Source organism: Adiantum capillus-veneris, chromosome 1 (assembly GCF_014529385.1).
Source record: "Adiantum capillus-veneris isolate H3 chromosome 1, ASM1452938v2, whole genome shotgun sequence".
Taxonomy (NCBI): Eukaryota; Viridiplantae; Streptophyta; class Polypodiopsida; order Polypodiales; family Pteridaceae; genus Adiantum; species Adiantum capillus-veneris.
Window position 1 is genome coordinate 80,574,732 of NC_140931.1, and position 13,717 is coordinate 80,588,448.

The window sequence follows — 13,717 nt, forward strand, 5'->3', positions numbered from 1 at the left end:
ACTTTGCCAACGACCACAAAGTCTGTACCAGGTCTGCAACCCACAAGTCTCCCATATGGTGAGAGAACTCGAGGGCCTATGCCTGTAGCCACTCTATCACTGAGTTCAAAGTCTACTTAGACTGGTCCCTGCCATATAGGGGAAAAGAGAAGCCAACCGTTGTGTCCAGGGCCTCTATCCCTCTAGCTGCAAGGAACTAGACATGAACTCTAAAGCAAGTTGCCTCAAAGTCTGGTGAAGGGTCGCCAAGAAACCATGTAAATTCGTAGGCAAAGAAGTCCCATCTACGACGAATGTCAAAGCTCGTCAGTCCACGAGGAACTGCTGCAACAGGAGACGTTTGCACCAAAAGGGGAGTTCGCAAGAAAGGCTGTCCCTCTCGCCAAGCAACTCGAGAAAATGGACGAGTTGAAGGACACTTGTCACAAAAGCTTCAAAAGGAAAGAAGACACTTTTCACACATGCTTCACCCTTTCTGAGAGGTATTGCCTTTTTTAACATGTGATGCTCATCCTTTTCGCATGTGATGCTTCACCCTTTTCATATATGGTTGGACACTTGTCTCAAGGCTACACACATGTTCATGAGGAAACCTCACCTATAAATACACCTCTTGTACCCTCATTTCACCATCTCTTCGTCCAACATCAGCCCAAGAAGCCTCTATGCCTCCACTACCTTTTCCCTCTACATCTACATTTTCTCTCTCTCTCTCTCTCTCTCTCTCTCTCTCTCTCTCTCTCTCTCTCTCTCTCTCTCTCAACGAGATCCAGGAGATCCAGGAGCACTACTATAGATCTTTAGTGAAGAGATGCCTCCAAGCTTTTGCAGATCCAGCAGCCATCTTACGAGGACTGTTCACACCCTACCCGCCCATGCATCTTGTACTACACCCTGATTATGATATTGGATGGAGCTAGAGATAGGATAGCATTTCATCTTATGATTGTACATTCTATCCCAGCATATAGGATTGCATCTTTTCCTCAGTTTTGGAGCTCCATCCACACCCTTGTATCACTTTCCTGCCCCAGTCATCATACAGGATAGTCACCTTTACTTTTGTACCTTTTATCCTTTACGGATACATAGAGGACACCCACCTCATGTACTTTGATTTGTCTCATAGGCCAACTTCGGCCTTTCATAGACGTTAAAAAATCAATCTCTCTCTCCCTCTCTCTCTCTCTCTCTCTCTCTCTCTCTCTCTCTCTCTACCTTGCTTTTTTTACAGCAGCAGACCTAAAAATCTGAAAAATTCAGCTTTCTCTTGAAGCCATGAGCTCTCCCTCTCAGCATGGATGCAACCACAAAGATGAACCACTACTATATCACAAGGATGAGCTGATTTTGTACAAATTGGGAGGCTCTACTTATGTTTGTAGTTTTTTTTTATGCATGTGCACTCATGTACATCTTGCATGATCTGTGAGTTTCAGTCTACCTAAACTCTACTTATGTTTGTAATTTTTTTTAATGCATGTGCACTCATGCACATCTTGCACGATCTGTGAGTTTCAGTCTACCTAAACTCGCTCTCAGGTCGATTGTAACTGAGCTCAAATCCTAAGGAACTTGGATTGAGCAAAAAATACATTCTTCGGGTGGGGTTTTTTTTTTAATTTAGGGGCGGGGGGGCGGGGGGGGGGGGTGTCCTTCAACCCTCATTGTCTATCTATTATCTCTTTGGTGTTTGCTATATAATTTCCAAGTTTTACGAAGTAAATGCATAAAAAAAAGCACTCTATAATAGCATGGGGCGCTTAGAGAGAGAGAGAGAGAGAGAGAGAGAGAGAGAGAGAGAGAGAGAGAGAGAGAGAGAGAGAGAGAGAGAGAGAGATGTTATATTTATGTCTTCAAAAGGCCAAAATGACCTAGGAGACCAAAAGGTTACATCAATATGTGACTCTAGTCCAATGTCTGGGGAACATAAAAGTAAAATGAATGCAAGTACTTAGAGTGGTAGGTATGTAAGCCTACATCCTCATCATCAGCATCACACAATACATCATCTCAAACCATATGGGAAGGGGTAAATCATATGAGGCTCATGAAGTATACAATGGTGATTATCCCATGAGCTCTATCGAGGGTCTTTGCAGTATGGCCTCAATGACCTCCATAGCTCTCGCGGGGCCCGGCCGGGGGGGGGGGGGGGGGGGAGAGAGAGAGAGAGAGAGAGAGAGAGAGAGAGAGAGAGAGAATGTGTGCGTTCACAAGCACTAATGTACTAGAAGCTTCACTCAGAAAACAAACAACAAATCTTTCTTTGTACATTATACACACCTCCAATATAGCGAATGAGTCTGCAATGACTATGTCATTGTCGACCAGCACTGGAACTGTGGAAAATGCATTTAGCTTTTTGAAATCTACAACAAATCATATTTGCCTAAACGTGAGCGAACTATGAAATAGAAACAAAATTTGCACAATTCACGACAATGAATAAAATGAAAACCTTCACTAAATTGTTCTCCACTGGCTAAATCAACCGCGACGTACTCATAGGGTATTCCTGCAAGGAAAGAACCACTTAGTATAGATTTGACAACTTACTGAATGCTGCCCACTTCAATTTATGAATAAATAGCCAATCAGAGCATCCAACCCCTCTAATGGAAACTATTGCCCCAACTGCTTTAAAGCCACACTCGTTTTCTCATTCTTATAATGAACAAGAAGCCCATTATAAAATGCCAAATTTGGCTGAAATATGCAAGGCTTCGTACTGACTGCTAGACACTAAGACTGACACAATTTCAAGTACGCTTATGCTTTCACAGCTATATTTTGTACTGTTGAGTATTTGCCTAGGAACCAAACTCTTAGCCTCGAGATCTAATAAAGCAAAAGAATGCCTTGAGTAATAATATGCACTACATGAGGGGTGATAAAAACCTTTGTAAGCAAGAGCAATTCTGACCCGCCACGAGCATGAGCTGCGACAAAAAGAATACAGCTTGATCTTCTCCTGTTTAAAAACAAAAGAAAAAATCATTGTTCAAACTTTGTTTTTTGAATACGAAATTACAAGAGAGAAATTCACATGGCCCTGGCATGGACTTGAATATCAAATTATATAAGAGAAATTCATGTTCGTTAACGTGTTCTTCAATACCATGACTATGTTGTGGGAAATGGACTAAGGGGCAGGGGCACGGCTTCCATTTCTTATAATTTTGAAGAGACACTGTGCCGACTCTCCACCATACTTCCGTATGGCACTCACGCAAACCATGAACTATCTATGTTTTTTATAATTTTTTTAAGTTTGCTTAGTACAAAAATTTTAACTTGTGTTTTGCTTTTTGTCATACAATTTTCAAGTGAAGACATTACTCATAAGGTTAGTGCTCTATCTGTGTTTTTCTTTTTGTCATACAATTTTCAAGTGCTCTATCTTGAGGGAGAGATTGCATGCATGCTTTACAAAAAATGGGGTTTTGATTTCACAAATGTGTTTCGCATAACCTTCTACGTTTATCCTTTTTTTTTAAGAAATAACTTATGGAGTAATTTTTCCATAATATCCTATTTACACATTAACTACTATGAATACTATTTACACATTTACACCAATTCACACAAACTTCTATAGCAAGGCCTATCAAGCAAGATTAGGTAAAGGTGTAGCAAAAGCAAGAGGAAGAACAAGCAAGTCTGGAAGGAGATGCATTAGGCAAGGGGAAAGGTGAGGAGGGGGCGGGGGAGGAGTGCGCAAGGACTTCTAGGTGGAATGAAGTGTTGACCCTTTGTGGTATTGTAAGTTGTAACCAGCAAGCCACTGGTAAGGCGAAAATCCACAGCAAAGACATGATTGAACTTAAAAAACTGATAACAATTGAACTTTGGAGAGAGATGGAGTGGCGGAGTTCCACTCCCAAATGCGCTGGCCCATAAGTCAGGTGCCAATAAAAATCACAGAGTACAACTGCCAGGGAGACACTCTGCAACTAGTGCAATCATGCACTGATATGCTAGAAGTGACCCGCTAGGCTCACATTGAGAGACACATGGCCTTAAACATATCTGTTTAAAAACAATGGCCCAAAAAGCTTTGCGAGTTAACTGCTTTCATAACTCATGCTGAAAAAGCACGCCACACTGCCACGTCATTAGCCCGCAATTCGTGGCGACGCGTTTTTCAAGTGCTATCTCAACAAGCCCGTCCATAGAGTTACTTTTCTCTCCATTTGGGTCGGGTGTAGCATCGTCATCACCTTGTGACATACCCCCCCCCCCTCCCCTATGAGAAGAAAAATCGTCCTCGATTATGCTTGCAAAATACATTGTAAAGAGTAAACCAGCTCGGTAGGCACTGATGCATACATGCAATTTCACCACTCAAACCATGCATTAGCCCAAAGAACACCGGTCACTGAAATCACAATCACATTCGCCATTATCCCTATCAAGATCTAAGACATGAATCGTAGTCGTTATGAATTATTTATCAATGACATCCAGATCGCTCTGATCTCTAACGGTTGTCTTTATGTACTTTATTTCGTCATTTCAAGATTCAGATCACATAACCGGTGAATCGAGATAAAATGTTGCATACATTTCATCTCACGCATATACTCAAATGAAAACACATTTTCAAGAGTACATGAATCAACTTTAAGAAAGTCCAACCATAACGTCACGTATCATGGTAAAACAATCTATGTGCATATCATATAAAGTCACTCGGTAGAGTATTGTCAATGCAGTCAACACCCCCAAAATGTTGAAGACAAATTGGTTCATTTATTCTCATTCTTGGCAATTTGTGACAGAGGAATGGAGTGGCTCCCCTCTTGTGTAGCACGTATTGCACCCTGATGTCTCGACGTGCAATTTTTCAAGAACTGGCGTACTTTTGTGGAGAAGGAAAGCAATCAAAGTGTTGAAGATAATTTGATCGGACAAAGGTGGGGAGTTTACTTTAAATGCTTTTATTCAGTTTTGTTCGGACCATGGTATCAAGCGAGAGCTTGCGAATACCATTTCACCTTCAGAGAATGGAGTTGTGGAGCGGAAGAATAGGACAATGGTACAAATGGCACGGACCATGCTTGAGCATCGAGATTTACCTAAGTCCTTATGGGCTGAGGCAATTGCGACGACTGTCCACACCGTAAACCAATCTCCAACCTCTTCAGTTCCCAACTAGTCGCTAGACGCAATCGTGTTCTCTTTTCTTCCCAGTGCTCTATGTAAAGTTAACAGGTAACTGAAATAGTACCGCCCTCTACTATGTACAGGCCGGTTATATGGTTCCATCGACGGGATAGTCACTTTTTGCTCAAAAAGTGCAGTGTGGATTGTTGTGAGTGAAAGCAACACGGAGCTTGTCGTTATGGCAGAGAAAAGAGACCAAGTACCTGAAGAGGGATCTTCCTCACGCGGCACAGAGAAAGTTCCTTCAACTCTTCAAGAAGAAAACAAGTTGTTGAGAGCTCAACTGCGTAGTTGCATGGAATGTTTCAACAGTTGGCTAACAACCCAAGGATGAAGGAGTTCTTGCAGACTCCTACACAAGAATTATAGGCTCCGGCACAGGTTTTCACGCTCCGACACAGGGCATGACTGAGTAGCAGGAAAAGGAGATTTCCAATGCACAAAGGACTCGTGATGCTCGAGGGAAAGCCCATGTGGTTGAGCAATCAGCAGTGTCCATTAATCCCAAGCAATTTGCTTTAGCTGGACAAGAACTGTTTGTGAATGGTCAAGGGAGTAATGAACAGGCTATGCGCCAGACCGTTCCCTTACCTACTACGTATCCTGGTTATTTTGGAGGTGGTTCAGTGTTCCAAGCTATGGATGGACCTTCCACAGGTTATATGCCAAGGAATGTGTTCGGGACAATGCAAACAGGCATGGGTAATCATACGTACATGAACATGGGTGTCCGACCAGGTTTTCAGGGTGCCTATGGTCAATTTAGAGTGCCTGGAACACAATTTGGTATGGCTGGTTTTTCGCACTCATATGCCCAAAATGCAGATATGACAGGTAAAACAGGTGATGCGAGTGTTAGAATGAGTCTTCGAAGATACCCAAGGTTGACACTTTCTTGAAAGGGAATGCGCTTCAATGGTGGACCGCATTGTTGAATCAGAGTCAAGCCCCAACGTGGGTCCAATTCAAACAATTTTTTGCACCGGCATGGCTTACAATGTAAACGGTTTTTAGCTAAGGGCAATGCTACAGCAAAGCCTTCTGTACCTCCCACAAAGAAACCTTCCACTAATGAAGCTGACACATCCAAGAAGCAATCTAAATCTTCTTTTGGGCGAGGACAAGGACAGAAAAGGCATTTTTTTTGTAAATCTTTTGAAGAAAGGAAAGCTCTAAGAGAGGCCAAGAAATGCTACATTTGTGAAGAGGAGGGACATTTTGCTAATGAATGCCCACAGAAGAAGTATAAGGATGACAAATTGGAGCATAAAGGAAAGAAGCCAAAGCCGAGTGCAAGACTTGTCCAAGATTTGGTTGGTGACCAGCCAAACATAAATGCCACAAAACTATGCAAAGCTTGGGGCAAAGTTAGAGACTAAACAGTGCTAGTTTTCTTTGATCCAGGAGCCTGTGCAAATTTCATATCACCAGAATTGGCATCAAAGCTAGGTATTCGTGCAAAGGAAATGGGTATGACAAGTGCAACAGGTTTGGCATGCCCAGGTCATTCAGAGCCTGTTACTCCCATTTTGGGGAAGCTTCGTTTGCACATTCAAAGTTATGTGGATGCTGAAGAGTTTCATATTATGGCACTTGAGGACTGTGATGTGTTATTAAGTATCCCATGGCGTTACAAGTTGCATACTATGGTGGATACTTACAACCAAAAAATTACCCTTGTACATAGAGGAAAGACTCATGTCCTTGATGTAAAGCTTAAAGGCGAGTCCGTTCCAATTGGTTCTACTTCTGCTATTTCATCTATAATAAAGAATCATCTTTCTGCGTACTTGATCTTTGCAAAAGAAGTATATGAAGTTGTATCTAATTTGTCTACCTTGGATAAAGACAGGTCAACTTTTTTGAGTGGTTTCAATGATTGTTTTTCGGACTCTTTGCCAGGGGGGTTACCTCCTAAGAGACCTGAGGCTCATACCATAGATCTTGTGCTAGGTTCTAGTCCACCGAATAGACCACCGTACAAGGTTATGCAGCCCAACAGAAAGAGATTATGAGTCAGGTCAACGAGCTTTTAGAGAAGGGGTTGATTCAGCCCAGTTCATCCCCTTTGTGTTCGTCTATACTCCTAGTGCAGAAGAAGGATGGATAAAGCGCATGTGCATTGACTATCGCGCCTTGAATAAAAATACCATCAAGAACAGGTTCCCCATACCGAGGATAAATGACATTCTTGATCGTCTCGAGGGAGCGTCATTGTTTTCAAGGATAGACCTAAAGAGTGGGTACCTAAGACCAAGGATAGACCTAAAGAGTGGGTACCATAAGACCAAGGATAGACCTAAAGAATGGGTACCTAAAGATGTCCATAAGACTGGGTTCAAGACATCATTTGGTCTCTATGAGTTTCTTGTCATGCCATTTGGTCTCACAAATGCTCCTGCCACGTTTAATAGCATGATGGACATAATTTTTAGACCACATAGAAACTTCCTGGGTACCTTCTTTGATGACATGATTGTCTACTCAAAAGTCCGAAGAGAAGCATAGGATCACTTGACCTACACAAGAACATGCTACTCATTACTGCAAAAAAGAGTGAATTCTTTTTGGAAGAGATACAGTTCCTTGGGCACATTGTTTCAAAGGATGGGGTACGCATGGATCCCACCAAAGTGGAAGCAATTAGGTCATGGCTTGACTTGAAGTCCGTACATGACATTTGAAGCTTTCTAGACTTATGTTCCTATTACAGGAGGTTTATCCGAAATTTTGATGAGATTGCTTCTCCACTCCATGCACTGCAAAGGAAAGGAGTTACTTTCAAGTGGACAACCATGGAAATTTTAGCCTTCACACATTTGAAAGAGAAGCTGACTTCAGATCTGGTAATCATTTTGCCAGATCTTTTGAAACCTTTTGTGATTGCAGTGTGATGCATGTGGCCACAGTCTTGGTGCACTTCTAATGCAGAATGGCCGAGTGGTTGCATATGAGAGCAGAAGTCTTTTAAAGACCGAAAGGAACTAGCAAGTTTATGAGAAAGAATTGCTGGCAGTAATTCACGCTCTCAATAGTTGGAAATGTTATCTACTAGGGGCTGATTTTGTTGTCCAAATAGATCATCAAACCTTGCGATACTTTCTCACACAACAAAGTTGTTTGAGAAACACATGTGATGGGCAAACATCTTATCAATGTTTCATTTTCAAATTGTGCATGTGCGAGGGGAAAAGAACGTGGTGGCTAATGCGTTGTCACGCAAGCCCCAAATTTCAATAGTGTCAATTCCGTATCATTGTGAACTAGACAAAATGAAGACACAATATACTGAAGATTCAAATTTTGCAAGGATCTACGATCAGCTTGATGATAAGCAACATCATGAGCACTATATGCTTAAGAATGACTTTCTCATGATGCATGGAAAGTTATGCGTTACTAAACAGTTGCGGCCAAAGGTTTTGATGGAAAGTCATGCTCCACCATATGTTGGGCATAGTGGAATTGATGTGACAATGAAAGGGGTTGAGGCATTCTTCTATTGGCCAGCTTTGCGTCAAGATGTTGACACATTTGTAACATCATGCTTAGTATGCCAAAAAGTCAAATTTGACAAGCAAAAGCAATCGGAATTGTTGCAGCCATTGTCGATCCCTGATAGGCCATGGAAAAGCATAGCGATAGACTTTATCTTTGATCTTCCAAAGAATGCAAACAGGCAATGATGAGATTTGGACTATCATTTGTAGGTACAGTAAGCAGGCCCATTTCATTCCTATTAGGAAGAAGATAAAGCCAGAACACATGGTCAAGATACTCATGAGCAATATCTTTAAGTATCACGGGATGCCTCCGTCAATTGTCAGTGACAATGATCCACATATGATGAGTCTTTTCTGGAAGGCATTGTTTGAGAACATGGGCACTACGCTAAACTTCCCATCTTCCTTTCATCCACAAACTGATGGACAATCAGAAGAGGCAAATTCTATTGTCCTATATCTGCTCAAATGTTTATGTGTCAAGGCAACTTGGTAACACCATCTCCCATTGGTTGAATATGCTTACAATAACACTGTGCATACGTCAACCGGCAAGGCATCATTTGAGATAGTGGAAGGAGGGAAGAAAGTCCCATCCATTTTGCAAACCAAGGATAAGATATTTGAGGCAGACAAGTATGTGCAAGATATGGATGAAGCATACAGGAAGATAAATATTGCTCTTGAGAAGACTCAGATTAAGCAAAAGAAAGCTGTTGATCGTCATCGTCGTGAACTTGTATTTTCACTTGGTGATTGGGTACTTTTGCGCTTTGAAAAGGTCAGGTTAATAAAAAGAAGAGGCAAGGAACGTTTGTTTCCAAAGCTCATGCGATATTATGGTTCTTTTCAAATTTCAAAAAAGATCAGAAATGTATCTTACAGGTTGAAGCTACCAAAAGGCTGGAAAATACATAATGCTTTTCATGTCAGCCTTCTAAGGTCCTTTGTTGGTGATGTGCCAGAGAATATGCTCGATGAGGAACAGCCCGAAGTGGAAGAATTAGATGAGATTCTTGTTCCTGAACAGATATTGGCACATAGTCAAGCCAGATGCCCACCATAGTGCAATAACATCTATCAATACGCGTATACAAAACATTTATGCACGAGGGTTCTAAAACTGGAAAACCTAATCTGATGGATTTGTTCGGACATGCACGTCTTGCGAACAGGCTCACAAAATTGCCGATATTAATCCTCCTAGCCTTCTAGAAACTCCGATCTAGGAAGAAGGGAAAAACTGGCTCTAGAAGTCAATGAAGCATGTCTATGTGGCACATAGAGCCATGTACACGTGACATTTCCTCCAGCTTAAGGTGAGGTACAGATACCGATCTGCATAGGCTCCTTGTATGAGTCTAGCAAATCTGGGTAGTCGACTCCTCGTCCAACCAAGATGCTCATGTGTCCCTTGATCCTTGAATTTGAGGAAATGTTGCTTTGCTTCCTTCTTATTGCCAAATTAAAATTGAAGCATTGGAAAACGCTTTGGCTTAATGACTTCGACGGGAACAATGATCTGTAGCGGTTCCTCTTTTGGATTGCTCCTTGGAAGTCCACCCTTGTGGCAGCAACTCGTTGGGTCCACTTTGGAAACTCGTTGTGCCTGCTGTAGACGCTCCAAAGGAACGGCCATGTGAGGTCTCGGCTTCCGGAATTTGACCATCCTTGTCTTGAGTGCCCTGAAATTCATAAAAAATTGAAATGAGTTTGTTCTCTTACGAACAAAGAGAACTGGTAAACAAAAAGACCACCATACCTTGGGAGGGCAACAAGAAGTCGCCTTGTTTTGGCTTCTCTTTATCCGATTGAGAAAAAATGTTACCTAGGCATCATGCAGTTGGTCGGAGACAATGTCCATAGGTCGATGGGGAGGGTGTGTAGAGGAATGATGATCTTGGGAAAGCACAGAATTGACCTTGACAAAACCTTCACTAAACCTGTCAGAAATACCCCGGTTTCTTGATGTGGGGTTGCCATAGATGACCGCTGCTTTGGCTCCTCGACGTAGCTCTTTGGCCCATGCGGTCTCTCGGTGACTGCTGCAGTACACGGTATCTTCGACATAGACTTGAGCATCAACGGGCGTACAATCCTTGGAAGATCCGTTCATTCCAGCCATCATTTGGGGGTTGTGCACTCTAGAGGGGGTGGTGACTTGTGGTTTGCTATGGACACACCTATGCACTCTTCAAAGGAGTTCACACAAGATATGGCCATGCTCATGGCATATGGGATTCCAACATTCCCAGAGAAAACACCACCATCTTGGGTGTTACCACTTGACCTCGACACATCAAATCACTTGCTTACACAGGAGCATCTACGAAGAGGATCTTGGATCTCTTCTTGGACAGGTTCATTGCTTGGATCTACAGACTGGAGTGGGACTTCAATACTTTGGACTCTCTTGGAGAGTTTACCTGCACAATGCGGGAGATCAGGCATCATTATGGGACATCATCCGGAGTCACCCGGAGCTTTTGGCTTGGATGGTAGTGCAGTTGCTCTTCTACACTCCTAATCATTTGGATTGCTACCTTCTGAGTTGCTTACACTCACCCTCGGTAACCTTCCAGCAGACTTATCCCCGGACCTAGGCAGTAGGCCACTCCCAACTCGTCCACATTGAGAGCAACACCGAGACGCGGTTTGGTGGTGTTGTGTGGATTCTGTTTTGGTTGACACCAGAGGATTGGAGGCAGGAGATACAGGCAAGATGGCGCAGACAGATTTGTCTGGCCTTTTCTCTTCTCAGAGGATCTTCACAGTGCAGACTGCTCAGTTTGGCTTCCCTTCTTCATACAGGCTGATTACGGTGCAGACAGCTTGGTCTCACCACACCTCTTCTAAGAGGCCCTTCATAGCGCAGACTGTTGAGTCTAGCTTTCCCCTCATCTTGGATTACCCTACCTATTAATAGGACACCATCCGGTGGTGATCCGTGCGGTCTCACGATGACTGTTGCAGCTTACGGTAGCTTCTACAGTGCTGATTGCTTAGTCTGGCTTTCCTTGTTTCGGAGGACGTTTACGGTGCAGATAGCTACATCTTGCCTTCCCAAAGTTTTACACAGCTTAGCCACTTGGCCACACTGGATTACAAGATTGACAGGCTTCCGGTCATTCTCATGACGGTTCCTGGGCTTCCCCATTTTCTCCAGAAGTTTTGACTACACACACCAGCTCCTTTTGGGCAGGACACTTGCAGGTCTATTGGCACTTCTTTCACGACAAGCAGTTGTTTTCACACTCAGTTCGGGACCTTCCCACAGTCTTTTCACCCTGTGTCGGCGGAGTACAGCAGTTTGCTACACTGCTCGTGATGGCACTTTACCATGGAGATCTCTTGAAGGTTGGGACACCCCAGACTGCTGCTACACTCACGGAGTTTCCTTCATTCAACATCGTAGCAGACATCTTCATCCTTTGCCTCACACCTTCGGTTTCACGCGGTTTGTTCAACATCACGTGTTGAGAGCGGGTGTTATTTTTACACCACTCTGCTGCTTCACACAGGTCTAGGGCACTTCCTTGTACAACTAGTGTTGCCGGGTTGGCCACCCATAGTCTAGGTTGTACCTTGTCCGGCTACTCGAGTTTGGGGCCGGCCGCCCACTTGGACACTCATATATTTGGGGGCAGGGGGGGTACACATCACAGATATAGATCATACGTTGTATTGACAAGTCTTATGCTCTGGTAGTCAGGGGGGCTCATCGCCCCCCCTTTCCCTACACTAGCGTTTGCTCTCTCTCTCTCTCTCTCTCTCTCTCTCTCTCTCTCTCTCTCTCTCTCTCTCTCTCATGCTTCCACATACGCGCACTCTCACAATTAGCTCCATCTTCATTGCCATGTCTTTGAAGGAAGATCAACATCGAATACACAACAATTCAAATCTTGAGTACCAGGATCTACTTGCCTCTTATGCGGACATGGAAGGAGTTGGAGACAGGTCACAGGATCCCTAACCTCTTCTGCATTCGCATTCGCATGTAGCGTGCATCCACTTCCGTCGACAAGAAACCCTTCGAATTACCTCCGAGCACCCTTTGTCACAAAGTGATGACGTGGCTGCCCGAAACCCTAATTCTGCTAAAACCCTAACCCTAAAATCAGAAATCCTAATTTTGCTGAAACCCTAACCCTAAAATCAAAAAACCTAATTCTGCCCTAACCCTAACCCTAACCTTGATTTGCTGACATGGCGAGCTGACACGTGGCCTGCTGTACGGACACCAGCGTGATTTACGGAAAGCTGGGCAGATTTTTGGCATTGCTTTTGCTTTTGCTTTTGCGTGGGCTGTTTTTTATTTCAGCTTTTGGCATTGCTTTTCCACGCAATGGGAAAAGAGAGAAAGCCTCTTTGCTTTATTTCATTTAAGCAAGAGAGAGAGAGAGAGAGAGAAGAAAAGGCTCTTTGCTTTATTAAAAGAAAGAGAGAGAAATAACTTTTGCTTTATTTTTCAAAGCTTTTACTTAAGCTTTTGATTTTCAGCTTTTGGGGCTCTGCTTTTGGCAACCCTTGTACTCTTTAAATAAGTGGGTAGGCCACTCACAACTCAGAGCATCTGGATGCAGAGTCTGAGTGTGAGCGCCTACCCGGACTCTTGTACTTTGAACTCAGATTAATACAAAAAGAAATACCGAAAGGGACGCAAGTCTTTCGGGCCAATACCTCTAGGCACGGAATTCCGCCGGGCCAGTGTCAAATCAATTGTGAACTGTGAACTATTTTGAAGTGGTTATTTGTGCTGTCGTGGTAGATTCTTGACTTGGAGTGTCCAAGTCTGTTATAGTGGTATCAGAGCATGGCCGATTTCTCTTCTACGGGAAATCCGATCCCAATTTTTTTTCCGCGGCACCTATGGCTTCTGGCAAGAATCATTGCATCCGGAGATGCGAGAAGGGATAACAACGAAGATTCAAGCAAGGAGTATGGCCCGCCTCAGCCTACTCAGGCGGAGCGTTAAGAGATGGAGCACCGACAGTTGATCGGCGATGCAACAAAGATGTTCCTTAATTTTGCCAAGGACCCGAAAA

At 43.4% G+C, this 13,717-nt stretch overlaps 1 protein-coding gene across 1 annotated transcript in view; it reads right to left on the minus strand.

The window, feature by feature from the left end:
* LOC147465046 (glutathione S-transferase 2-like) overlaps nucleotides 1–13,717 on the minus strand; it is a 103,818-nt gene that overhangs the window by 76,120 nt on the left and 13,981 nt on the right. Inside the window, exons 2-4 of the mRNA XM_086517761.1 lie at nucleotides 2,902–2,974; nucleotides 2,462–2,518; nucleotides 2,287–2,372 (exon numbers count right to left, since the gene is read on the minus strand). Of these exons, the coding sequence (XP_086373887.1) occupies nucleotides 2,287–2,372; nucleotides 2,462–2,518; nucleotides 2,902–2,974 (216 nt within the window). The remainder of the gene's footprint in view (nucleotides 1–2,286; nucleotides 2,373–2,461; nucleotides 2,519–2,901; nucleotides 2,975–13,717) is intronic.